The 27,643-nt window shown below is 36.9% G+C and overlaps 1 protein-coding gene across 1 annotated transcript; it reads right to left on the bottom strand.

The window, feature by feature from the left end:
- Nucleotides 1–11,308: 11,308 nt before the first annotated feature.
- Nucleotides 11,309–26,899, bottom strand: LOC309549242 (T-box transcription factor T-like; the record flags this gene model as incomplete). Its single annotated transcript, XM_082249364.1, has 8 exons — nucleotides 11,309–11,573; nucleotides 14,988–15,120; nucleotides 16,025–16,201; nucleotides 17,681–17,742; nucleotides 17,943–18,004; nucleotides 19,682–19,816; nucleotides 20,430–20,694; nucleotides 26,694–26,899. The coding sequence occupies 8 exons, from the start codon at nucleotides 26,897–26,899 to the stop codon at nucleotides 11,309–11,311; spliced, it is 1,305 nt and encodes a 434-aa protein (XP_082105490.1).
- Between the last annotated feature and the right edge of the window lie 744 nt (nucleotides 26,900–27,643).

The following is a 27,643-nucleotide window of genomic DNA, read 5'->3' on the forward strand; positions in this document are numbered from 1 at the left end:
AGGGAAGGAGAGTCTCCAATGGGGCATGGAAACGGCCTCTGCTCAGACACAGTTTACACCATCCATGCTGGGGAGAGGCCTGCGCTCTGTCCTTGTCTTCATCCTGCCCTCAGTAAATCAGCGGTGGGGACTTTTTACTTCTCTTTACCAGGAATCCTGTAGGCATGTCTGTGGCAGAAGCGTTGCAGCCTTTTTAGGGGGCATCAGAGAGGCCTAGGGGGCAATTGGCCCCCTGGCCCAGTCCTCCCTTGCACTGACCAGATTGGGAGGTATCCCTGCACTGTGAGAGGAGAAGGAGGAGGTGACGATTCCATTACTCAAGCACCTTGGTAGTGCACACAGTGAGTCCAGCTCATTATAATTTGTGAGCCAGACTGGGAGGTGAGCTGCTAGTATTTACATTATTAGCACATGGAGTCACATGTGTGGTATTGGAGCACCAGCACCTTAATTGCAATTTTTTGCACAGCACTGACGATATTTTTATAGACTTGGCACAATAATTATTATTTATTTTAACATTTTTGTCCACTATCGTTGGTTATTTATTGTGTGATTATTTGAATATTGTCACTTTATTTATTTAGCACTGGCACTTTATTTTCTCACTGTGCACAGTCACTATTTATTATTGATACTGCCCCTGCATTATAGGTATCTCAATATCCCCTCTGGTGCTGCATTAATATGATGGTCTAAATACTTGTACTAATACTAGTTTGATCTCAATTGTTTTATTAGTGACGTTTGACAGTTTTTAGTTATGACATATAATTTGACTATATAGACCTATGTAGATGTCTCTATATAAAAGATTGGTTTATGTCCTTGGAGGAGTATATTTATTCATGAATATTACAGCAGTTGGTAGTTACCACTCCCTTCTTTCTATAGAGGTCCTACACCACCTTTTTAAAAATAGGATTGAAGATTTTCCATAAAAATACATTTTTATAAAATGCACTCTAAATAATGCTTTTTACATTATTTTACATAGGTTTATATTTTGTTTTTTTATGGATTAGACTCAGCATATAGATTTTTTATGTATTTATTTACATATATTTTATTTTATTTTATTTATTAATAGATATTTGAAGTGCAGTAAGAAGTTCCCCTTCTGTCATGTTTTATTTGTTTAGGGTGAGACTTCCGCTTTCAGGATTTATGTTGTTATGGCCACATAGAATACAATTGTGTAATACCACTTAGTATACATGGAATTCTAGAATGTGTATTGGTCTCCAAGTAGTAGTGTGTGGGGGAGAGACACTTGGCAGTGGAAGGATTGGCAATTCTTTTCTTGGTTAGCTTAGTATACAAGGGAGACTTGAATGTGTATTGATCACCTGGGAACATTGGGTTAAAGGAGAGACACTCAGCAGTGGGAGGATCAGCATATCTTTTCCAGTTCCAAAAAGGGTCTATTTTTAAGGTTCCCATGGGAACAGTATTTAGAAGAGTGGTAAATACAGTGGGTATAGAAAAGAATCACCCCCTTAAAAATATTCTAATTTTGATCCTTAGCAGCCTGAAATGAAGACAAACAAGGTTTTTGTTTTATTCTGCTGTATTTACTAGCGCAACTTATAACATCCATGTCAAAGATACTGCATAACACCAACATGTCAGAAAAAATAAATAAATTACTGAGTTGGAAAAAGAATCACCCCTTATGTCAGTATTTTGTTGACCACCTTTTGCTTTTATTACAGCCTTTAGTCTGTTGGGATATGTCTCTACTAACTTTGCACATCTAGACTTTGCAATATTTGCCCAATCTTCTCTCTTTTTTCTCCTTCAACCACTGTGTGGTCATTTTTACTGTGTGCTTTGGATCATTGTCATGTTGGAAGGTAAACCTTCTTCACATTGACAACTTTCTGGCAGAGGGCAGCAGATTTCCATCAAGAATTTAATGGTACAGCTGCAAGAAAAAGTATGTGAACCCTTTGGAATGATATGGATTTCTGCACAAATTGGTCATAAAATGTGATCTGATCATCATCTAAGTCACAACAATAGACAATCAGTCTGCTTAAACTAATAGCACACAAAGAATGAAATGTTGCCATGTTTTTATTGAACACACCATGTAAACATCCACAGTGCAGGTGGAAATAGTATGTGAACCCTTGGATTTAATAACTGGTTGAACCTCCTTTGGCAGCAATAACTTCAACCAAACGCTTCCTGTAGTTGCAGATCTGACGTGCACAACGGTCAGGAGTAATTCTTGACCATTCCTCTTTACAGAACTGTTTCAGTTCAGTAATATTCTTGGGATGTCTGTTGTGAATCGCTTTCTTGAGGTCATGCCACAGCATCTCAATCGGGTTGAGGTCAGGACCCTGACTGGGCCACTTCATCAGAAGGCGTATTTTCTGTTTAAGCCATTCTGTTGTTGATTTACTTCTTTACTTTTGGTCATTGTCCTGTTGCAACACCCATTTTCTGTTGAGCTTCAGCTGGTAGAAAGATGGCCTTAAGTTCTCCTGCAAAATGTTTTGATAAACTTGGGAATTCATTTTTCCTTCGATGATAGCAATCCATCCAGGCCTTACGCAGCAAAGCAGTCCCAAACAATGATGCCCCCACCACCACACTTCACAGTTAGGATGAGGTTTTGATGTTGGTGTGCTGTGCCTCTTTTTCGCCACACATAGTGTTGTGTGTTTCTTCCAAACTCAACTTTGGTTTCATCTGTCCACAGAATATTTTGCCAGTACTGCTGTGGAACATCCAGGTGCTCTTGTGCAAACTGTAAACGTGCAGAAATGTTTTGTTTGGACAGCAGTGGCTTCCTCTCTGGTATCCTCCTATGAAATCCATTCTTGTTTAGTGTTTTACGTATTGTAGATTCGCTAACAGGGATGTCATAATTTGCCAGTGAGTTTTGTAAGTCTTTAACTGACACTCTAGGATTCTTCTTCACCTCATTGAGCAGTCTGCGCTGTGCTCTTGCAGTCATCTTTACAGGACGGCCACTCCTAGGGAGAGTAGCAGCAGTGCTGAACTTTCTCCATTTATAAACAATTTGTCTTACCGTGGACTGATGAACAGCAAGGTTTTTGGAGATGCTTTTATAACCCTTTCCAGCTTTATGCAAGTCAACAATTCTTAATCGTAGGTCTTCTGAGAGCTCTTTTGTGCGAGGCATCATTCACATCAGGCAATGCTTCTTGTCAAAAGCAAACCCAGAACTGGTGTGTGTTTTTTATAGGGCAGGGCAGCTGTAACCAACACCTCCAATCTCATCTCACTGATTTGACTCCAATTGGCTGACATCTCACTCCAATTAGCTCTTGGAAATGTCATTAGTCTAGGGGTTCACATACTTTTTCCACCTGCACTGTGAATGTTTACATGGTGTGTTCAATAAAAACATGGCAACATTTCATTCTTTGTGTGTTATTAGTTTAAGCAGACTGTTATTGTCTATTGTTGTGACGATCAGATCACATTTTATGACCAATTTGTACAGAAATCCATATCATTCCAAAGGGTTCACATACATTTTCTTTCAGCTGTATTTTGCCCCATCCACTTTTCTTCTATCCTGACAAGTGCTCCAGTGCCTGCTGCAGAGAAACCCCCCCATAACAGGATATTACCAACTCCATGTTTTACTGGGGGAATGGTGTTGTTTGGATGGTAAACTGCATTCGATTTCTGCCAGACATACCGTTTGAAGTTGAGGCCAAATAATTCATTTTGAGTCTAGTTCTTTTTTCACTACAAGTGGACCAAATAAATTGGTGAACTGTTTTGTGTGGGTGATTTGCACATTTGTGTATATCACAGTGGGAAACTGCACATAAGTTTAACATTTTGATATAAATACATTGTAGGTATGTTTTAGGTAGCTTTTGGTAGAGCGCTGCACATTTTTGACCTTTGAAGGTTTATGTGTAAATCAGGTTTGGTATTAGCTGCTTTAGATTAAATCTGATTAGATATGCTGCTCGAGGGTTGTGGTTTGGTCAAATTAGATGTTACATTTTCTGTCAGCTTTTTATTTCCATCTGTGTTCCCTCCGTAGCACTAATCTTTTCAAAACACTGACTTCTGTCATATGGACGAGAAAAAAAGCATTTTATTGGATGTAACAAAACATATTTGGGTTTACTACATCTGCTGGTCAATGCAAGTCTAGTACTATTGGATAAAAACCCATCTATCACAGTTTAAACTACCTATTCCTGGTTTACCTGACATTACTAGTTCAGCTCTTTGGGTGTTCTACATACTATGTACATTCAAAGAGTGAATGGTTAAGCACAGGCTAATGGTTGTAGCCATGTGCTCCATTTTCTATAACTGGCTGACTCCTGGCGGTAAAGTGAAAGTGATCTGCCTGTATAGCTGCCAGTCACTTTCACAATGCAGATTGCCCGGTCCCCCCCTAACCCTGCCAAACATCCTCTCTCTTCGTGGTTTCTGGGCTCCCCCAGCTCTTACCAGGAGCCCGTGATCACATCAATGGGCTTCAACATGGAGGTTGGGAGGAGACCGAACACCATCCGATCTTCCATCTCCTCTGCCCTGAATAAAACTGGAAGTGTCAATAATTTAGTCACTTTCAGTTTCAGAGCCCTCATTCTCTGACTGTATCAACCAAAGAAGCATGTAACCAAGCAGATTTCTGCTTGGTTACATATTCTGGAGGCAGGGGAGACATTGGTATCTGTTAGACTTTTAGTGTCTCCATAAAGAGTACTTGTCACCTGCTCAATGTTAACACATGGGGGTTTTTTAACCCCTTGTGATAACAATAAATTTATATATAAAAAAAAAAGGTAAAAGTAAAAGTGTAAAAAAAAAAGTAAAAAAAAAAAAGTAAATATAACCCCCACTGCCCTACACACACCTGTAAAACAAACATAGCCCAGGGTGCACACATAAATGTAAACCATGATCACACCATACATATGACGTATTGCCATTAACATTGAAGTGAGAGCAATAATTCTAGCACCAGAGCTCACAGTTCACTTTTATATGATCAACTGCGGGTATAGGATTGTGTATATGGGATTTTATGGTTGGGTTTTCAATACTATTGTTTTTTTTTGTTGGTTGAACCAGATGGGACTTGTGTCTTTTTTCAATCTGACTAACTATGTAACTATGATGATTTTGGGTGCTGTCGTTTTTTTTGCTATATCACGGGCGCACACAATTTTTACACTTGACATATTTGGTATCTATTTACTCGACGCAACCTTATCTTTTTTTGGGTTAATACATTTTTATTTGGTATACAAAGAATATAACATACATAGATGCTTAGGAGCTTAGGCTCCGTGTATAGTACATGGTAAAAGGAAAAGGAGAAATAAACAGAAACAATGTTACACAGCCAGTTTGGATCAGCAAATAATATCAAATCAATATTATCATATCAGCAAGACCAAGAGACATCTCAAACACTAAATCACATTATCGTAAAGAGTACTCTATCCAAGGTGGCCAAGCCTTCAAGAAGACAGGGTATGAGTTGCAGGGAGAGCCAGGGTCTTTTTTGTAAGAGAAATTGATTCTCAGGTTCTCACCAAGGATAGGGCCTCGGATGGATTTGGTGTCAACTGGGATTTCCAGTGTCTAACTATCGTAGTTCTGGCCACCAAGAGGATATGGGTAATAATGGTGTGATATGCTTTCGGCCACTTCTCTATTCCTAAATTCGGTAGTGCTAAAGCAGGATTGACAGGCATTAATACTATGTTATATCAGAAGTTATGCTAGATATTTTGCGCCAAAAGATGGTTAAACATTTACACGCCCAGAGAGTATGAAACAGATTTCACACCTGTCCGTAATCCCGCCAACACATAGAAGAGAACATTTAGATAAACGTAGTGGTGTGTAGTACCATCGAACACAATTTTCTGAGTCAGTGCAACCTTATCTTTTATATTTTATTAAACATTGGGTATTTTATTGTGTATGTTTGCACAAAAATTCAATTTATTATATTTTTACCTGAAAATGTTTAATAAACAGTTGCTCAAATATCGTGCAATATAAAAAACTGTGACTTTTATACCTTTTTATTCTACAGGTCCTCTGCTTTCAGAAAGTAAATAATATTCTTTGGGTTTATGTAATTTTATAGCCCAAAATGCAGGTTTTTACATGTGTGTGTGTGTGCAAAAAAAGAAAAAAAAATGCTCTAATGCCAAAGTGGTTAAAAAAAAATAGGTATTTTGGGGTGCTGCTGCTGCTGTCTGTCAGAAAAGATAATTATTGAAAAATTATTCAGTTCCACGGTCATGTATACATTGCTGACCTGTGCTGTAGTACTGTATAACACCACACACCTGTAATTTAAAATGTGTATGTATTTCCTATTCCACCCTCAAGGCCATATAAATGGAGGCCCCAGTCATTCATTCTTGTGCCTATTTCTTTTTTTTTCCCTCTTTTTATGCAGTAGCAGTTTTTCTATAGGGGCTTTCCATGACATTTGGGTGACAATAGCTTGTCTTGCAGCTCTCCAAAGGGTCATAAGTGATTACTAAAATGGCCTCTATTGACTTCAATGCATTTCAGATTTGTCCATTTTTATTTATTTTTTTACACAATCACTCATCAAGAGATGAATTTTGTCTCTGCAAAATGCCTTCTTTTTATACCTTTTAAAGATCTTCAACAAGGATACATTTTGGTAAACATAGGGCTCTAAACATATGCAGATGCAAATGAACACTTTTTTTCTGCTGTTATCTTTAACACTTTTTTTCTGCTGTTATCTTTAATATTTCTAACACAGATTTAAAAAAAAAAGTATAGTCTCTTTTAGAATTTACATGGAAATAACAAAAGCAATGAAAGGGATCAGCTTACGTAAATATACAATTCTTAATTATGTATGTACATCGGGCAGCAATATTTATTTCTTACAAATACAGGCTCTAGCAGACTGTTTCTTTCTCAATGCAAGTTTACAAGATGGGTTTGATTGACTAAAAATCAGCTACGAATCTCATTTAGACTAGAGATGGGTGGAGAGATTTTAGAAAAATGTATTCAGTCACAAAGTATCAATGTTGCCTTTACTAAAATTTCACATATTTACCATCTAATTTCACGAAATTTTCTCCTTAGCTGAAATCTAATTGAAAAAAAAAAAGTACTTTAAAGAAGACTTCTAAATTCCTATGTTGCTTTGAAAACAGTTTTTGGTTTTTCCTTTTCTTTTATATTTTATTGTTACTTGATTTTTTATTTTTTTTACAGAAAGGCAGTTCAGCCTCAAGTACAACTGTTAAACTGGGTACACACAGGCTGTAAATTGGCCAGTTCAGCAGGAACAGGCTGACTTTCAGTCAGTGTGTTTATTGACCGGCTTTTGACAACCAGCATCTGATCAGCGTGTGCAGCCAATGGCTGCGAGTGGTGGTGGTGGGCGATGGGGGTTAGCAAGGGGTGGGAGAGCCTATCTGCTCTCAGAATTCAAAAGAACAGCAGGGGACATCACCCCACCAACATCACTTTGGTTTGTACGGGGATTTCTTAGCCTTTTCTGTTAAACTTTAAATCAGTGTGTACCCAGCTTTATTCTTTACTCTATACATTTGTCTCTTGAAATGTATATTTTACTGTATATTTATTTTTAATATTTTATACCCATTATATTACCAAAACCATTGGGACGCCTACCTTTACACGCACATAAAATTTAATGTCTTCCCAGTCTTAGTCCATGGGGTTCAATATTGTGTTAGCCCACTCATTGCAGCTATAACAGCTTTAACTCTTCTGGGAAGGCTGTCCACAAGGTTTAGGAGTGTGTCTATGGGAATGTTTGACCATTCTTCCAGAAGTGCATTTGTGAGGTCAGGCACTGATGAGGATGTGAAGGCCTGGCTCAAAGTCTCACTCTAATTCATCCCAAAGGTGTTCTATCAGGTTGAGGTCAGGACTCTGTGCAGACCAGTAAAGTTCCTCCACCCCAAATTCACTCATCCATGTCTTTATGGACCTTGTTTTTGAACTGGTGTGCAGTCATGTTAGAACAGGAAGGAGCCACCCCCAAACTGCTTCCACAAAGTTGGGAGCATGAAATTGTCCAAAATGCATTGGCATGTTGACACCTTAAGAGTTCTCCTTCACTGGAACGAACTAAGAGGCCAAGCCCTACCCCTGAAAAACAACCCCACACCATATTCCCCCTCCACCAAATGATTTGGACCAGTGCTCAAAGCAAGGTTCATAAGGTCCATAAAGACATGGATGAATGAGTTTGGGGTGGAGTCCTGACCTCAACCCAATAGATCACCTTTGGCATGAATTAGAGAGGAGACTGCGAGCCAGGCCTTCTCGTCCGAAGCAGTGCCTGATCTCATAAATGCGCTTCTGGAAGAATGGTCAAACATTCCCTTAGACACACTCCTAAACCTTGTGGACAACCTTCCCAAACGAATGGAAGCCGTTATAGCTGCAAAGAGTGGGCCAACTCAATATTGAACCCTTTGGACTAAGATTGGGATGCCATTAAAGTTTATGTGCGTGACGTCCCAATACTTTTGGTAATATAATGTATATTGCCTTTATGAATAAATTATGTCTTATATGCAGGGCTTTTTCCTCCCAGAAAATCTGTGCAGGAACTCAACCACGACCCCCCAAAACCCCTTCCCTCCCCACACACACACCCTCAAAGCAGCCTCAAATAGTGGCTGTGGTCCTAAAAGGGCATCAAATACCAGAGTGCATTACATACAGAGTGCAGAGTTCAGGGGTGCACTATGTGCAAAGTTCGGGGATGCATTTTCTACAGTGTGTGGAGTTCAGGGGTTCGCTGCATACAGAATGCAGAGTTCAGGGGTGAGCTACACACAGAGTACAGAGTTAAGCCTTCTTCCACAGCTGCTTGCCTCTGCATTCCCTAACCCCATCTCACTTTCACCCCTCTTCAGCTCTGACCTCTACATGCAACCCCCCTACACTGCAACTATATTCTCCCCCCTCCTTAAAAGCTCCACCATCTTCCATTTTACTTTTTTTGTTGCATTAGGCTGAAGCAACCAGACAACTCTTGTACCTCCCCGCACACTGTAGATGGATCCACGTCTCCCACTTGCAGGGAGATCATCTAGTGGGGGTGTTGTCATCCGCACTGCACCAATGGCACCTGTATCTCCCTTGTCCCCATCCTGCACTTAGTGGGAGCCACTTGAGGTCAGATCTATGGGAGCCATTGGAACACAAAATGTCACTTGTAAACACAAAAGCTGGATTTCTGTGTTTACAATTGATAGTAGTGAGCAGGGAGCAGAGGGCCTGAGCCAGAGGAGGCCACTGAGTTCCACCAAGTTCCAGCTGACAAAAAGCCCTGCTTATCTGTAAATAAAGATTATTAATGTTACCTAAAATTGCTTCTGAATATTGTATTTTTCTAATTAATTTCTGAACTATGTTAAATAGTGGGAGCCATAAAACACAGATACAAAAACTCATTTTATGCTGACACGCAGTCGCATCATACTCAATTTACATTAATGTTAAATATAATGAAAGCATTTAACTTATTTCTTACTTTATGTAATATGTATAAGCTATATATTACTGTATATAAGTATCATTAAAACACAGTTGCATGCCAAGTAAAAAGCACATTTGTCACATTGCTCAATTAAACTGTAGTTATATGAATCATACAGCTAGATGAAATCCTCCTAATCTCCTATTCTTCTACATTTTATTGACTGTATATAGGGAACACAGATTCACTTGGCTAGATGAAAAATGTATATCATGGGAGGACATACTAAAGAAGCAGCAAATTCTCACTTAGGAAAGTAAAGCTATATTCACTTTAAAACTCAAATCATATGCAAAACAATTTTCAAAAACAGAATATAGACTTGCATGCAGAAAAGTATAGTAACTAAGTAGAACTACTTCACTACTGTACTTAAGTACTGAAAGGCGGTATCTGTACTTTCCTAGACTAGAATTTTTTTCTCCTACTTCCACTTTTACTTCATTACATTTTTTCGATGATTTCAATACTTCTACTCCGATATTTTTTTTTTGTGCTGCATAGTTACTGGTTACTATTATAAAAATTACCACTGCCAGAACAGTAGATGACAGGTTTCATGAAGCTCAAAACATGTGTATTATCAGCGCATACGAAAATAAATGCTACTGTATGCATAAGTAAAAGCTGCATTTGAAATAATAAAAAAACAATATGATGTTCAAACTTTTGACTTCTTTCTTTAATAACTACATAACACAGTACTTGTACTTTTACTTTCAGTACTTGAGTAGCAACTTTTTTTTTAAAACTACTGGTACTTTTACTTTCAGTACTTGAGTAGCAACATTTAAAAAAAAAACTACTTGCAATACTTAAGTACAAAAAATGTTGAATACTTTAGTACTTCTACTCAAGTCACTTTTTGATCGAGCACTTCCACTTCTACTCAAGTCACTTTTTGATCGAGCACTTGTACGTTTACTCAAGTATGGGTTTTGAGTACTTTATACAACTCTGCTTGCATGTGATTAGATGATTCAAGTGAACATTATTTTACTTTGCTAAGGGAATATTCTCCACTCCTAACAAAAAAAAAAAAAAAAAATCGAACTAAAAGAAATACTTGGTTTGTGCTTAATGCATGTATGGTTGCAGTATAAATAATCTGTTATATTCTATTTGCTATCTTGATGTATCTTGACAAATAGACTATTTACAGTAAACAAAACATTATGAAATAAAAAAGAACATGTAAAAGGAGAGCATGCAGTAGTTTACTAGTTAGATAGTATATTACTACAAAATCTGTCAGAGTTCAGATTCATTGCAATATAATACAAAATAAGCTCTGTGTGCAACCATCTAGATTCTAGAATAATAATTTGCAGTGTTCAGGCACAGAGCGATGTTGAAAACTCTTGATGCCAGGCTGTGTTCATACAGCTTTCTGTAAGTAGACATTCAAAAAGTATACACAATGGCTGTTTTTTCAGTGCTGTTTACTCTACAATGGTAGGATGAATTTGAAAGTAAAGACAAAGATATAATAAATATGTATTTACTATTTTAAATAGTTATAAGGTCAAATTATTGGTAAGTCCGGGGGAATAGTAAGGTAAAAGTTTTTCACTCCATCATTGGACCTATTGCAAGATATGGATCCTGCTGTCAAGTTCATTTTAGTTATGAGCATTGCATTAAATCTTTAATAAAATGAATACATGCTCAGTCTGGAAAGCAATATATAATTGTACGTGTATGCCACAAAATTGAGAAGTGTCTTCAAGAAACAGTCCTTGCATTTTTTTTCTTTCTTCATAGCGAGGGAGGGGTCACTGGCGCCCAGGATGGTGCTAGCCTGTCATGTCCTGTGACATCAAATGGGTTGTCTTCAATGTCTGTGTTTCCGCCTTCATATAAAGGAGATCCCATAGAAGGTGAGGGAACAATCTGATTGTATGGGGTATAATGGGCAGTAGAACTTCTCAGGTACTGAGATCCTGGTCCTGCAGCAATTCCTCCTGCTTGTGATATTGGTGCAATGGTACTGTTACTAACAGACCATAAACTTGGGTATTGACTGCAAAATATAATGTAAACATATTATTTTATTAATTTTAGGAATTTGCTAAAAAAAAAATCAGTTATCTAAAAAACAATTTAACATTACATATTGTGGCAGAGCGTTGCCCTGCCAGTGTCTAGAAAGAGGTTGTGACCAAGATTTCCCAACCAGGTGGGTTGAGGGGCTCCAGGGAACTTGTGTCATGGAGAGGAAACTGGCTTTCAGTTTTCTCAGTGTTTTCTGAAATCCATTTTGGGACCTGGAGCCTGGAGATTTCTAAGTGATCTAAGTGAGATGAAATCTCTGATCCTGGGTCCAGATTTTCAGAATTAATTACTAACTAATTGATTAATTAATTAAGAACTAATTGGTCAGGTGTGTGCTGGGGTATTAGTAGTGACCTTACCATGGTTTGGGCTTCACCCTAGCAGACAGGAGATCTGGCCCAGGAGTCATGAGAGCTCCACCTAGAAGAGAGGTGGGAGGCAGTGCAGCAAGAGGCTGCTATCTGTGTGCACAGAGTCAGTGACTGACAAAGGCCTAAAGGGTAAGGCCAGGGCAGGAGGGCTGCATGTACAAGCCAGAAGGACTGACTGATTGTTTGTTTTGAAGCAAGAGTGAAATTCTGAAAACCCTTGTGAGGGAAACCTATTTTTTTGTGTTTGCCTAACTTTCTTTTTATAAAAATGGGCAAGAAAAGCCCTTAACAATAAGAAAAGCGAGTGGCGGTGTCCTTAAAAATTCTACATTTGATGCTACTTCTCACATTGGGGTTATCAATCCAAATTTGGAATTATGTAATGAGGGTCAGATGTCAGGACAGTTGCTGGAAGAGGATCATGCGCCAGTCGAATTGGTGGATTTTGACGTTGCCATGGTAGACAACCGCTCCGCTTTGTGCAATTGCATTTCAGACACTGCCCTGCCAAACACTGAAATGCGTTGTGATAAATGTGTTGATATTTCTGACAATGAGGGAAAGTGTAAGGCACTGGTAAATGTTTTAGTCACCTTGAGTGACAACAAAAATAATAGTAGACCAGATGGTCAAGTTGAAATGGTTGCTGCTAACACTGGAAAATATACTGAGATGTATAATGGTATGACATACACAGCAGAGGTAAATAGTGCAGTAGAAGTGGGCCCCCTACAGGTTCAGTAAGGTAATTTAAGGAAAGATTTTCCACTATGTATTCAGCACCAGGGAAAGAAAACTTTGAATAGCTAACCTGCCTGGAAGGAAAACTTGGATAAAGAGCTGGGATCCTTAAAGGTGGCACCTGACATAAAATCCTCCGAAGGGCAAGGGAATCGGTCTGCACTTCAGAAAGAGAACAGGATCTTACTGAAGTCACATGGGAATGTTAGTGATGAAACTGACAAAATGAAGCATGCAGTGTACGTGGGGAAACAAGCAAAACTAACTTTGGACAGTAAGAGGGTGCTCGTACATAAAAGGCAGAGAGGGACCAGTGTCACCCCCCCCCCCCCCCACATACACTTTTTGCTAAAAAGGTGTTTAGAAAGATCCCTTTGAAGGGAAAGAGAAAAGAGTTGGAAAAAACTAAACAAGTCCTTTGTAAATTCCCTAAAAGGTAAAATGACTAGTGTAGTCCCAAGAAAAAGATGTCGCTTTTGGAGGCACATTAGTAAAAAGGCATAGGGATGTTTTTGTAGAGTCCAAGTAAGTGTAGCAGGGGGACACAGGGAAAGTCACCTGATAAGACGGTGATCATGGTTTCCTTTTAAAAATGCTGTCAGTCAGAAATGGGCCCATGTGGGTGATGGTTGGAAAAGGGAAGCAAGGTGGAGTTTAGGTTTGTGTGTTTCAGCCCTTGCCACCCTGCTAGGGTCTACAAAGAGGTTGTGACACAGAATTCTCAATCTGGTGGTTTGAGGGGCTCCAGGGAGCTTGTGTCTTCGGGAGGAAACTGGCTTTTTAGTTCCTTGTTTCCTCAGTGTTTTCTAATGTTCGTTTTGGGACTTAGAGCCTGGAGTTTTCCAAGTGATCTGGGTGGAATAGAATCTCGGATCCTGGGTCCAGGTTTTCAGAACAGCCAGCACAATAATTGGTCAGGTGTGTGCTGGGCTATTAGTAATGACCTTACCATGGTTCTGGGTTCCACCCTGGCAGACAGGAGGTCTGGCCCAGGAGTCGAGAGTGTTCCACTTAGGAGAGAGGAGCCAGTGCAGCAAGAGGCTGCTAACGGTGTACACTGTTGCTCACCGACTGAGTCGGTGAGCAACAAAGGCCTAAAGGGTAAGGCCAGAGCAGGAGGGCTGCATGTACAAGCCAGAAGGGCTAAGTGATTGTTTGTTTTGAAGCAAGAGTGAAATGCTGAAACCCCTGTGAGGGAAACCAGTTTATTTTGTGTTTGCTGAAGTGTCTTAATAAAAATGGGCAACAAAAGCCCTAAAAAAGAAGAAAACTGAGAGGTGGTGTCCTTAAAAGCTCTACATTTGTTGCTAGTTCTCACATAATATAAGACTCTAGTTTATATAAGATGGAAGTGGAGATATAGCCAATAGCCCCACATCAGGTTAAAGGTACAGAGATTTAGAACATTAACTGCAACACCTGATTGGTTGCCATTGAAAACTGCACTTTTCACCTTTGCTTCAGTTTTTATATAACAAAAAAGCAAAACTAAAATTAGTAGTATAAAACAAAACAAGATTTTTCCCTGTAACTTTTAATGAGGTGAGGTGAAATTAGTAGTATGCTCAGGGCAGGGCTGTATTTAGACATGCTGCACTAGACACACCTGAATGATAATGCATTCGGGCCTCCCTAGAGAATGCTGATGCATTTAGGTAAATCGCCACTCCTTATGCCAAGTAATTATTTTAGTAAAAACTATTCCCAGAATATGCTATTGTATCAGCATGCAGTCTAAATTATATGAAAATATTTTTTTCAGCTGTACAGTCTACCAAACAAGAGATGAAAATATGGGCACATCATTCCTGAAAAGAAAGATCTTTCTGATTTCCCTAAACATTCTCTGCACCCTTTTCCCGTGCAACCAGTTTTGCTGAATTTAGCTAAAAAGGTCCAGAGGTTGCCAGAAGAGGAAAACAAAATAAATAAATTGTTTGAACATTTTTGAGCCTTGGTGCTTTGCCCATTCTAGCCATGATGCCCTAAACATTGGCCCACAACATCCATTCTGGTAAATTTAGCCATTGCTCAGAGAAATAACTGCAAATCACATTAGGCTGTTTAAGTCAAGTTTCCATTAATAATATTACAGTGCATTTGCATACTGTAGGGTTGATTTACTTATACTGGAATCCTGAAGCTAAAACCTGATACTGTGCATAGTTGCGCCACATTTTGCACTCTCCAGTTTAGTAACCCTATGAATCATACACAGTTTCTTGAATTTATTTTCATAAATGATATCTGTCATAAGTAAAAATACATACCAAGAACTGGATGGAATAGCACTTGTGTGATTTATTGATGATATTCCACTATGTGTTTGCATCTGTAAACCAGGCCAGGGTTCATTTGACTGGAATACGGGAAGACATGCAGAGGAATTCTCTGTGTAACTTGCTGCAAGAAAATGATAAATTAACATATGATTAGAAAGGAGCTTTCCTAAAGTGGTTCTTTGGAAAGGGAATATTTAGGTAGGATATTTGTGTTACTGCTGTGAAAAACATTTGGACACATTCTCTCCATGGCTTCTCCACAGAGTCTCTGAGTGGTAGAGTCATTGTTAAAAACAAGCCAAACAGTGAACAGGATAGGCAAATATCGGTATTAAAACATATTTTGTAAAACTTTTTTTAAGTGTATATAGAGTGGGGAGATTAATACCCCTGTAAAGTTTCATTGTTCCTGCTGGGAGGATTTACCTTCTCTATTTGCCCTGGAGACCAATGTCAGCGGAACAGAAAGTAAAAGGAAATCCAAAATTTAGGGTTATTTCTGCAACAGAATTAAAGAAAAAAATCCTCCTGTGAGGATGCTGTTTTGGTGACAGCTGTCTAAAAAAAAAAAAAAAAAAACTAAAAAAGGCTTTCTGTTCCCTACTCAAAAAAAAAACAAAAAAAAAAAAACAGTGATTCAGGGTCATAGTGCTACTTTTATCTGGCAGCTGTGAGGATAAAGAGTCTAAAACTGCATAGAGAAAAAAAAGTTTTATCCAATATAGCTCCCTCTCATTCTGTCTATCCCTTACTTTCTCCTCCATAAAAGTACATACATTAGAGGAAAGACTGATCAAATACTTTTCTGGAAACTGCCTTTTTAAATACACACAACAATGGAAAGTTATTGCATCAATCTACAGTTCACCCAAAGCAGTACTCTTGTCAACCTCTGAGATTGGTAATCGGTATATGCCTACAATTCTAATGTATCCTTCATAACTAATGTTCATCAAAATGTAGTTCTAAAAAGTAATTTTCTGATTATAGTATATTACATAATTTTCCTTTTTTTAAATACTTACGTGGAGAATGGTTTCTGTGGGCATATGGGTTTGGATAAGGTGAAGCTCTGTGGTTTTTTAATGTTGTAAATTTTTCATAGCCATGAGATGAAGGAAGTGATATAGGTGTCCCAAATGAAGGATGGTGATTAGCAGGAGAACACAATGAACTGGACCCCGGAATCAGCCAGCTACTTACTAAAAAGAAAAACAATAATAATTAACATGCTTGTTGGTTTTGACAGATTTTTTTTCAAAGAATACCTTTCAATCATTTTAAAAAATCTTGTCTAAGCGCTAATTCTAAAAGTTGTCAGGTATTGCCTTTATTTGCCAGATACCCCTCCTTATGTGAGCCAGCAAGCTCAATAGACTTTTACTAGACTAGCAGTTTGGTGGCTAGTTATAGCCTAAAGATCTAACTGGAAAGTGTACTACTGTGGAGGCAGGGAGATAGAACTTAGGCCCCTATAAATATAGCCAAACTAAACCAGAGAGGGGGGGGGGGGGGTTCTGGCTAGCAACAGTAATAGCAAAACACTTTTTGATGCCCGATTACATGCGGGACACTTTCTTTGAAAGGGCAACTCTACTTGTGTTGAGAAATACTGTACTCTCCATGTTAATTGTATGCACTGCAAGGATTTTAGAAAATGTGTTGGAGAGTTTTACCTCCCACTGTTCTGTTGAAACTCAAACATGCATTTTTATCACTTCCTGCTATGTGAGGGCTGTGTGTTATGTCTGTTGTACTTACAAAATTGACTACTGCAATGGTTTTAAGGAAGAAACATTTAAATGATTGGGTAGTTTTTTTTTTTTTTTTGTTTTTTTTTTAACAAAAGTGATTTTATTTATTAACATAAAGTTTCTGATAGATTTCATTTAAATTTCTATTACTATAGCAGAAAATTGTATATATGGAGAGTCCCCAATGCTTTTCTGTACCCTTTACAATTATATACAATTCGGTAATCAAAGTGAACACAGCTTCATTGCATTTAATCCACTTATTGAACATTTCACTTTGTAAAATGAAAATCTTTAGTAAATCAATACCAATCAGCTTTAAACTGACGCTGTCGCTATAGGGTCCAAATTTAGTAAAGCTACCCCAAAAATAGAGATGCTGTATACCTACCTTTCCAATGTCTTAAAAATTCAACACGTACCAGATCCCTGGCCTCTGTAGGTTCCACACCTTCAGGTGTGTCCTCCTCCCCCGCTGCAGGATCTAGTTTCTGTTGCTGGAGTGTATAACTTGTAATGACGTAGAAGCCGAAAGGAGGAATCACAGCATGTGGCAGGGGTAGCAGGTATTTGACGTATACAGGTAACAGGCAGGTAAGTATACTGCATTTTTTTTACAGGGTGGTGTTAGTATAATTTGGACCCAGTAGTGACAGCTACAAAGATTTGTTTTTCTACCACCAATAATGTATAATAAAGTAGCCTAAAGGGAAAAAGATGCAAATGACCACACAAATGGTAAAAGCACTCAATAATACCAATGACCTTCATTTGGATATGGATTGTTTTCCTGTACATCACTTATTTCAATCCCACTACTCACAAATTTAGACGTGATTTACAATTTTTATGTGCGATTACCTATGAATGAAATGCTAATGTTAAGAAATGCAAGCAATTATATTCTTCTACATTGTAACCACTTACATTGTGAAAAACCAGTTTGCTGATGATTTTCCACTTCATCCATAAAGTCTTTATGGTCACTCCTGTGAAACACGAAAGATATTGTTATAGTTTAGATCTACAACTCTGCAAAACGATATTGTTACCGTTTTTCATGCTCATCGTTCTTTCTCTATATTTTTGAATTAAGGATTTCTAGATTCTTTTTTTTTTCTTCTAAAAACTAAGTAAGTAAAACACACTTGTACGTAGACTTTAAAATAAAAATGTTTTTATATTTTACCTTTCTTTTGCATCAAGGAAGGCTTTGGCAAAGGGATTGTGCTTAATTTTGAGAGCGGTGATCTGAAAAATGTAAAAGAAAAACATTGCAAAGGATTTTAAATTCCAGCTTTGCATTTTAGCAAAATACCCAAACTCTATATTTTTACATATGTTAGACCATTATATACAGTACACTGTATATAAGTTATACATAAACCATACATAGTATATCTTACAACATTTGAAAATGAAAAACATAACTTCTTAGGTATGTCAATAACAAGAAAGGATTATAGGCCCTTAAAATTCCGCTACTGTGCCTAAGCAGTTTACATTGCTTTTGTTTATTCATAAAAACATACATTTTTAATTGTTTATGCTATTTTTAAGTACTGCTGTACACTTAATAAAACAATCATCCACTTACAACCCTAAGTTTAGAAAGAGAGCCCAGGAATGAGAAAGAGCTATAATAAATGTTCCTCCTGTCTGGAAAATATTGTTATGGAGATATTTCTGTTGTGTACCAAGTGGCCAGCACATACATGTGAATTTTCATGGGTATGTGAGGATTGGAGGCATAGCTTCTCATAAACCGTTACGTCAAAATGAAAACTGGCTGAGTAATGGCATACCCGACAGTTTCCCAAAAGTGAAAACATACAATTACAAAAGTGTTTATAAAATATCAAGTGGGCCATTTATGATAGTTACTCATTTATGATACATGAGTGCAAGTAACTAAGGTTTCAAAAATCTTAATCCCACTAAAGGTAAATACAAGGTAATTAATTCCATGCTTAAGATGAGGAAGTGGAAAGCAGCACCGTGTGGTTTATTACATATTCCTAGAACTCTCTTCATTGTCCTCCATCTGATTTTATATTCCTAATGTGTTTGCTCTTTGTTATGTTGTTGTCTCCATACCCTTTCCTGCATTATTTTTCTTAGATATTAGCCAGAGGTTATCTTGGAAAATATCAACTCTTGGTTAGGAAACACACAAATGCCACGGCCCAATACTCTCGCTTGGGACATTAGTTGGAGCATGACAGGGCTGCTGACACTTCTAGCAGCGCTATTGTGTTCTTCCGGGGAGCCTTCCCAGCTGGCAGAACACAATAATACATTTTGCTGGCTTATAACCAGTGGCACTAATCCTTTGGGAAAAACCTGACAGGCTGGTTGTACGATGGATGGATCGACTTGTGTACAACCAGGGTGCCCATCCATAGATCAAAGTTTGGCCAGTTTCTGCTGAGCCAGACGAATTTCGATCCATGTATGGCCAGCCTAACAAGATGTCCATCTAAACCACTAGAACTGACACACATTCAATCCCTTCTGGACTGATGGACACATGTTTCAGTCACCCTGGTATTTAAACACCAGCATAATCTTACACCCCCATTAGACTAACATCTTTGACTCCCTCTCAAAATTAAGACCATCCACTCTACTCCACTTCATAAGCGACCACCTCCCCCCCCCCCCTAATGACCACCAGAACCCCCTCTTTATAAAATTGATTCACCTCCCATCCCTTAATGATGAAAACATTTTTTTATTTACACACACATTTTTACTTTATTTTTACTTTACAATATAACTTTTAAAAGGCCTTTAGAATCAATTTAGAAAGAAGAATCAGTATAATAATATACTTTGATTGTTAAACAATATACAATAGATTATTGGATACCCTTAATGCTTTTTATGAATATACATTACTAAAATATAGGACAACGTGACCCATACCTCTTCATTCTGATAAGCTGTAACAGCTATAAACTGTGTTTCGGGGAACGAATGGCTCGTGATCATTTTCTGTGGTCCACCAACACGTACTATATGAATCCTGGGTTCATATTTATGTAAAGAGTTTAACATAATCTAAAAAATAAAAATGGTTACATTTATAACTTAGAAAAAATTATATAAAACAGAATTAGCCCTGAATTACCATTTTTAATTAATTAATTTTTATTGATGGGTAACTGAAGTAATAATTTGTTGAAGGACAGGGTTAAGTCACACAGATGCTTAGTCACATTTTAAGTCTAGATTTTTAGAACACATTATACTATACTAAAGGGAATTATTTTTTTCCCAGAAAGCCTGACAAAATATTGTCATCTGAATATTAATTATATTGTTAAATTCTGTTAGTAATTAGGGTATATGTTTATATTTCCTTGAATAATAAATAATGATTAAGTGAATATACTTTTTATTGTCCTTGACCATTACCTATGTTGTAGAAGACATACCAAACACCAAATCCTACAGATTGTTATATATATATATATATATATATATATATATATTTGTAAATCTGTGATATCATCACCATATCATTAACCCCCAACAGTTAAAAAGCAAATTCATTCATGTGTATATATACACATTTCTGTTAAATTATTTAGACTTACTTTTTGTCTATACAGGAATAGATGGTTTGGGCATTAAAAATAACCCGAACACACAAAAACATGTAAAATATTACCTGTCCTTCCCCATTCATTTTATTGGTGAGCTTGACCTTGCTGAAGGAAACTGGTGCTTTCATCCAATGTGCTCCAAAATTAGGAGAATCTGGGTGAATGTAGACACAGCTAGGAACCTGTGGTTCAGGTTTGCCCCCTGGTACCCATTCTCCATTTACATATTTCCATCGATTATTATCTGCAGTTACGAAGTCCATCAAAAATGAATACATAGCATTTGGGTCAAGGCCAGTAACATTTACTTTTAAAACTGGAAACATTCTCCTAAAATAAAGAAAAACATGTCTGGTTATTAAATATAAATTAAAAGCAGCTCGATAACATCATAAATAAAATACAAGTTACAAAAATAATTGAACCCTTGCTTAGAGTTGAAAAGAAGCTGGGTAATGAAAATTCATATATCTGCTTCATAGTTATGCAGGACAAATATATGAACAGGTAAAAAACAAGTCAAATAGCCATAGCTGAACAATATTACACATTTATTAAGATTCCATTCATACCATTGCCTTTTTTCATGCTTTTTGCAGAAAAGCAGGACATTTTTTTAACATGGGTTCCTATGGAACATTTTCACATGAATGCATTTTTGTGCCTCTGCATTTTTGGATGGGGTAAGGGACTTTTTAAATGCAAAACGGTGCATTTTTTGGTTCTGAAAAGCATGTAGTGTGTTTGTACCGTGCTTTTACAGCAATTTTGCCGCTGTTTGTATTTTGCATTTTTCAATCTGGCCAACAACAAATTTGACAAAAAAAAGGCATAAAAAAAAAAAAACGGAAAACACAAATTGCGGTAACAAACAAAAAAAGTACTGCAGGAACGCTCAAAAGCAAACTACACAGGTGTAAATGGTGCGTGAATTAAAGTCAATTGCAGGCATTCCATGTTTTATTCCATGTAATGATAGTAAATTATAACTGATATGTATTTACATACTAATACACTTGGGGTATAAAGCATATTGTTTTCTCTTATTAAAAAATTATTGTATATTATTTTATGATATATTATATTATGGTAATCGTATAGGACCGGTGAATTCATTGCTTTCTTGGGTTTGCAGTAATATTTCATTCACTGTAATAAACAGAACATAGAAAATAAAAAATAAAGTGTAACAAATAAGAAATTATTTTTCAGTAATCCAACCAAACTGCATAAAGCTGCTCTTTGGTTGGCTGCTTTAGGGTGCTGCTACAGTATTGCTCTTGATGCATACTCAATCTTAATCTAGGTACTCTGGAGCTTTTATATTTTAAAGTCAATTATTATTAATTTAAAATAATAAAACAGTCTTTTATGTATATTTGTAAAGCTTTGTTTCACTCAAAAAGTAGGAGTTATTTTATATCATGTTAATTTTCATATGAATTTGTTCAACTCACAAACATACAGTATATTTTGCATAGGTGTGAAATTAGTAATATCTTGCATTAAATCAATATTTAACTAGTCACTTTACTAAAGGAGTGAGGATTATTGGAATAATAATTTCCTAAACGAGTTAAGATTCTTCAAACATTAAATTGTGTGAATATTTTCTCCACTTGCCAACGTGTAAAAAGTAAATTCCCGTTTCCTTTTTTAATCTGTAGCATGCTTTAAAATAATTGTAAATTGGTCATATATGGTGTACTGCAAGTAAGCATAGTAAAATGTATTTTTTAGCATCATACATTTCAGTATTTGTAAATTAGAGATATGTTGTGAAGGGTTGACTAGCAGAATCTTAAAGCCGAGCTCCATGTTTTTTATAGGAAAGAAAACCTTTATTAGGCATTTTTTTCTGCCTATGTCCCCATTCAAAAGATTTCTTTCAACTTCCTGTCTTGGTAACAGCCCCTTTGCATCACAGACAGCACTGAATGAAGTTTTATTCATTCTCTACTCTACTAAAAAGGAGTTTTATTGTTGTTAGCATCCTTTGTCCTCAGTTTCCTGTTCCAGTAACAAATTGGAGGAAATCTTGTCACTGGAGTCAGCAATGAAAACCTGACAGAGGTCTAATGCCCCGTACACACACGCCGATAGTTGGCCGTGAATTTTCGGCCAACGTCCGATCGGCCGATTGTCGGCTTCTTAGTATGATGCTTCCGACAACCGACTCCGACTTTTCGGCCAAAAAAAATCTGGTGTTCAGGCTATAAAATTTTTGTTGGCCGTCACCACAACGGCCGATTTTCCGTCAGTCAGTACAGATTTCGGCAGACAAAAATCTGATGAGCAAGACTGGGCATGCTCAGAGATGAAAAAACACACGGAAAGTAAACCATCACATGATATCACTTCTGAAGTAGATTTTTGTTGGCCGAGAAAATTCATGTGCAGTCTAGAGCACATTTCAACCAACACAACAACACTGGACAAAAGTCGGCCGATCGGTCGGCCGATAATCGTTGCGTGTGTACGAGGCATTACCCTATCCAAATGCATTCCATTTATCCAAAGACCATTTACCATTCAAAGTGAATGTTTACTGATTTCAATGTTCCCTAATCATCTAATCCCTTTTTTTTTTAAATTCTCCCCAGACATGATTTTGTTTATATAACTGACCCAGATTAGTAGGCAGTAAAGCCCAATTTTTTTTTCTAGTTTTAGATAAAGATGGAGGAACAGAGGAACCGATATCCGAATGGATTCAGCACATTCTGTTTCAAGCGCAATAAGTACTGATCGGTGTTTGGTCTAACTCAGCTTTGTATTAATATGATTTCTATATTTTTTGGGAATGAATGCTTTTTTTGTCTTTCATGATTTTTAACTATGCTTTTTATTAAATAAATGTTGTATTTTTATAATACTTGGTAGTTGTACATACCAATTATATCTGAGGTACCGAGAAAGTCCAAATTACTTGCAGTTCCTTTTCTCCCCAATTTTTGGAGGCCATGTTTTGGGGAACACAATCTCCATTTTTTTCCTCTTTGATTCTAGTTTTAGATAAAGTAGGTGACAGTTAGCGCTCCTGCTGTTTTTCTTTCTTTTTATTTTTTGGGTGTCCTATTGAGCAAATGTTCCTTCACTTGCAAACAAAGGCAAAAAACAGGAAAGCTTTGGAAAATGAGACAAGATCCTCTCTTAGACAGTTGTCACTGAAAGATTTGCTCCTACTTCCTGTTCCTGTGACAACTCTCTTGGATTGGAATATATTTAAATTGATCTGGCTGCAGTAAAACTGTGTTAAACCTAAAAGCAAACATTTATTAAATTGCAGCTTATCACTTCTTTGATATGAAAAAAAAAAAGACAAAGATTCTGGCGCTCCAAATGTCAAATGTCTCTGAGGGAACGGACTGCTGTAATAGGTATAGTAAAAGTCTGCTGACCAGGCAGATAGGAATATGCACTTAAAAAGGGGCAGCCATCCTCAGATTGTGTCCAGGAACTCTGTAGAACATGTGGGAAGCTTCCCACTTCTGTAATATGATGGCTGCAATAGTTTTCTTTTTTAGGCTGTCTTTCTTTTACTTTATTCTCACCTGGTGATGTGGCCAGTAGGTCTGTTGTTTTTTAACACAACGAGCTGTCCTGCAGATGCATCAGTTAGAGGGAGGAGACAAACTATTTACCAGTGGCAGAGGTGCTTACAATGATCAACATTAAATTATTCATGCAAAACCTTTATCTCAAAAGGAACAAAACTGTTGCTGTAACTGCTAAGTGTTAGCTGGAGTTTGGCATCAATTTTTAGTGTATCTAAATCTGCTAGTACAACTAACATTTCTCTCCCCCAGACTGACAATGTTGCTGTTTATACGAGCCCCCTGTGCTCCTTCATCTAGGAGGAAAAGCCTAAAAAAAAAAAAAGAAAACAAATGCAGCCACCACATCTAATGATCGGTAAGCTGCAATGTATTACATTTTTGGTTTTGGGTTTAATAACGCTTTAAGCTAAAGATGGCATCCCTTACTTTAATAATGCTTACCCAAAGAAGGTTTGAAAAGGGTATACCCTTTTCTATCAGGACAGCATTCTCTTTTCAGGGAAGAGGATATTTCCCATATATATTCCTTATTTAAAGACAAAGAGTTGTGGGATCAGACTCATTAGTACTTATAGCGCTGACCTGACAGCTCTTATTTATTCCTGCATGAAAAATTTGGTGAACCTGGAACGACTTTGCCTGTTATAGTTTGGTGCCCTGGTAGTGGTATGCACTTTGCTGGTTGTCATTATACATCCTAATGTCACTTTGCCATGAAATTCAATTTCCTGGCAGATCATACCACATTTTTCTACATACAGAGTTTTTGGTACAAAAAAATATGTTTTATATTTTTTCCATGCAGATTGCCAGTGTAACCTTTTGCGCATGTTGAAATTTGTATGAATAATGTAAAAAACAAGAAGCAACCACTCTGGGAAATTGTACACTTTTAATGAATTTCTTAATAGACCTTAGTGTCTCAAGCCTTTAGCAATACGTTTCAGGGTCCATGGGACACAGAGAAGCACTCTTTCAAGTAAGACATGTATTAGTAGGCAACCTGGAGTGCAATAAAGCACATTAGTACACTTTTTATGGTGATGGGTTACCTTTAATGTCAAACTCCAGCCAAAACTTTTGTTCTAAGTTTTGAAAAGAATGGGGAAGGGTTAGGCCTTTTGTCAGGTTTTATTGATTTCTGTATCGCCATTGGGAGACTTTCTTTCACTTTTTATCACTGTGACACCAGGAGAAGAAATTAGGGGAGTCACTAGGGCAGGAAGATACAGGGGTTGATTTACTAAAACTGGAGAGTGCAAAATCTGGTGCAGCTCTGCATAGAAACCAATCAGCTTCCAGGTTTTATTGTCAAAGCTTAATTGAACAAGCTGAATTTAGAAGCTGATTGGCTACCATGCTCAGCTGCACCAGATTTTGCACTCTCCAGCTTTAGTAAATCAACCACACAGTGCAATAAAAAGGTACTAGCGTATACCCACTCCATTTCTAAAAACAGTGTTTTGTTGTGGCCTCTATCCACATTAGAGGGAGTTTATTTACTGTAGCTGTGAGAGGAAATCTCCCTAATGCGGACAGATTTTAATTGGTAAAAAGCATTAAAAGTGCACAGCTATTCCATTTAACCTATCATTCTATTCTACTGCCTACAAGATACATCTCAAATTCACAATCAGTAACATTTTAGCCACGAGTTTAGTTACTGCACACCACATTGATATATTCTTGAGTTTGGCAACTGAGTGTAATGGTGGCCATATACTTAACAATCTGATCAAACCATTCTTCACAGAATGGGATAATAAGATGGTATCTAATAATACACGTACTATGCCATCCATCAATTAGATATAATAGACAATTCAGTATGGTCATTAAGTGTGTGAACCATGAAACAAACTTTTCAATCCTTCTATATTATTTCTACAGACAGTAAATCTATAGAAAATACGATTATATGTATATATATATATATATATATATATATATAAAATTGTTTCACCATAAGCCCTAACTTGTGACCAGTGAGATTGGATGTAATAGATATGGCAGTACCCAGTACTTGACAAGATTTTCAAAGAACAGAAAACTTGTACTATATTGTTTGTTCATCTAGGGATAGCATGTCACCTACAGTAGGTACTGAAGTGGAAATGTGTACATTCAATTACCTTTAATTACTTAATTTAATTACAAAAATAGTATATTAAAGTTCAATCTTTATTTTTCTGTATTATACCTTATTTATGTTTCTAAAGAAGTAAAAAAAATGTTGTTAAAAATGGGGAAAATAAGTAAAATATTCTCGATAATAAACAAAATTAAATATTTTACTATATTCTACAGTTTAAACTAGCTATAAAAGATCAAACAAAACTGGACTGCGACAAGGTTGCCATGGACTCTCACTCTACTGAAGGCACCATATATTGCCAAAATCATTAAAAATAGACTGGATTTATGTCACATTCTCTTTTATATTCTAGTTCTAGATTTCATCTATGTGTTATGCTACATTATCATAGTGATAAAGACCAAATGAAGTATATAAAACGTACTATGACAAATAACCTTTAATATACACATATATATATATATATATATACATATATATATATATATATATATATATATATATATATATATATATATATATATATATATATATATATATAGTACAGGGAAAAAAAATAAAAAAAATGAATACATTCCCAAAGGATCCTAAAGAAGATAGTTTATCTCCTATACACATTAGAAGTAAAAATGTAGTTGCTAGACACATATGAAGACATTTGAAGAAACGCTTACCTGCCATTCTTGGTGACAATCATTTCATTTGTGAGTTCTTTGAATCTTAACCATAAATCAGTTTCTTCTAATGTAACTTTAAGCTCCCTCTCTGTAGGGTCTCCCTTGTCACTGCCAGCCTGTAGCTCATTTTTTACAGCAGTGAGAAGATGATCCATCCTGCACCCTGAGTTCTTGCTACAGCTTTCTGTTCCACTGATACTCATGTTTAAGTGCCAACTTAAGTGACAACGCTAGTGCCTGCAGTCTTCCAACAATCCACAAGTCCCGAGTCTTCTGACGTTCTAAATCAAAGCTGATACCACACAGAAGATCAGATGTTCTTGAGAGTTTCATGATTGGTAGTTAGTTTCTTTTGATCTTCATTACTGTTGCTGCTGATTGGCCAGTGAATGTTCCTCCAGGTTTTCAGAAGCTTCTCAGGTTAATTGCCCTGTAGATTAAGTGAGAGTGTATGCAAATATCTAAATGTTTGCACCTACATGGAAAAGCCGAGGTGCCATAAGGAAGAGGTGTGTCCCAAAGCCCCATAACCTGCTTTAAGTGTAATAGCCTTCATTAGGAATTAACACCTGGCAGAATTAAAATTTCAAATCTAGGGCTTAAAAACAAGAGGTGTCTAGGTAAATGGACTTCCATGTTTTCCTGTCACTTATGGATGATGTCTTGGAGGCAAAACTCTACAGGAAATCATGTTCTTCCTTTTCCCTTAATTCATCAAAAGGAAAAACTTTAGTTAGTCAAGTAAAAGAATGTATTAAATAAAATACCTTAAGCTAGGCATGCACTGTTAAATTGGATGTTCATAGAAAAAAAATGTTTGCCATCATTGAGTAAGCTAATTTAATTCGAAAGCCCTTAAAATGTGGCCCAGACCTGCTAAATTAATACAATTCCAGATGCTTTGGGCTACATTCACACAGCCATAAGATTTTTACTAATCATATAGG

The sequence above is a fragment of the Pelophylax lessonae genome, assembly GCF_965119305.1.
Source record: "Pelophylax lessonae genome assembly, chromosome: 3".
Lineage (NCBI taxonomy): Eukaryota > Metazoa > Chordata > Amphibia > Anura > Ranidae > Pelophylax > Pelophylax lessonae.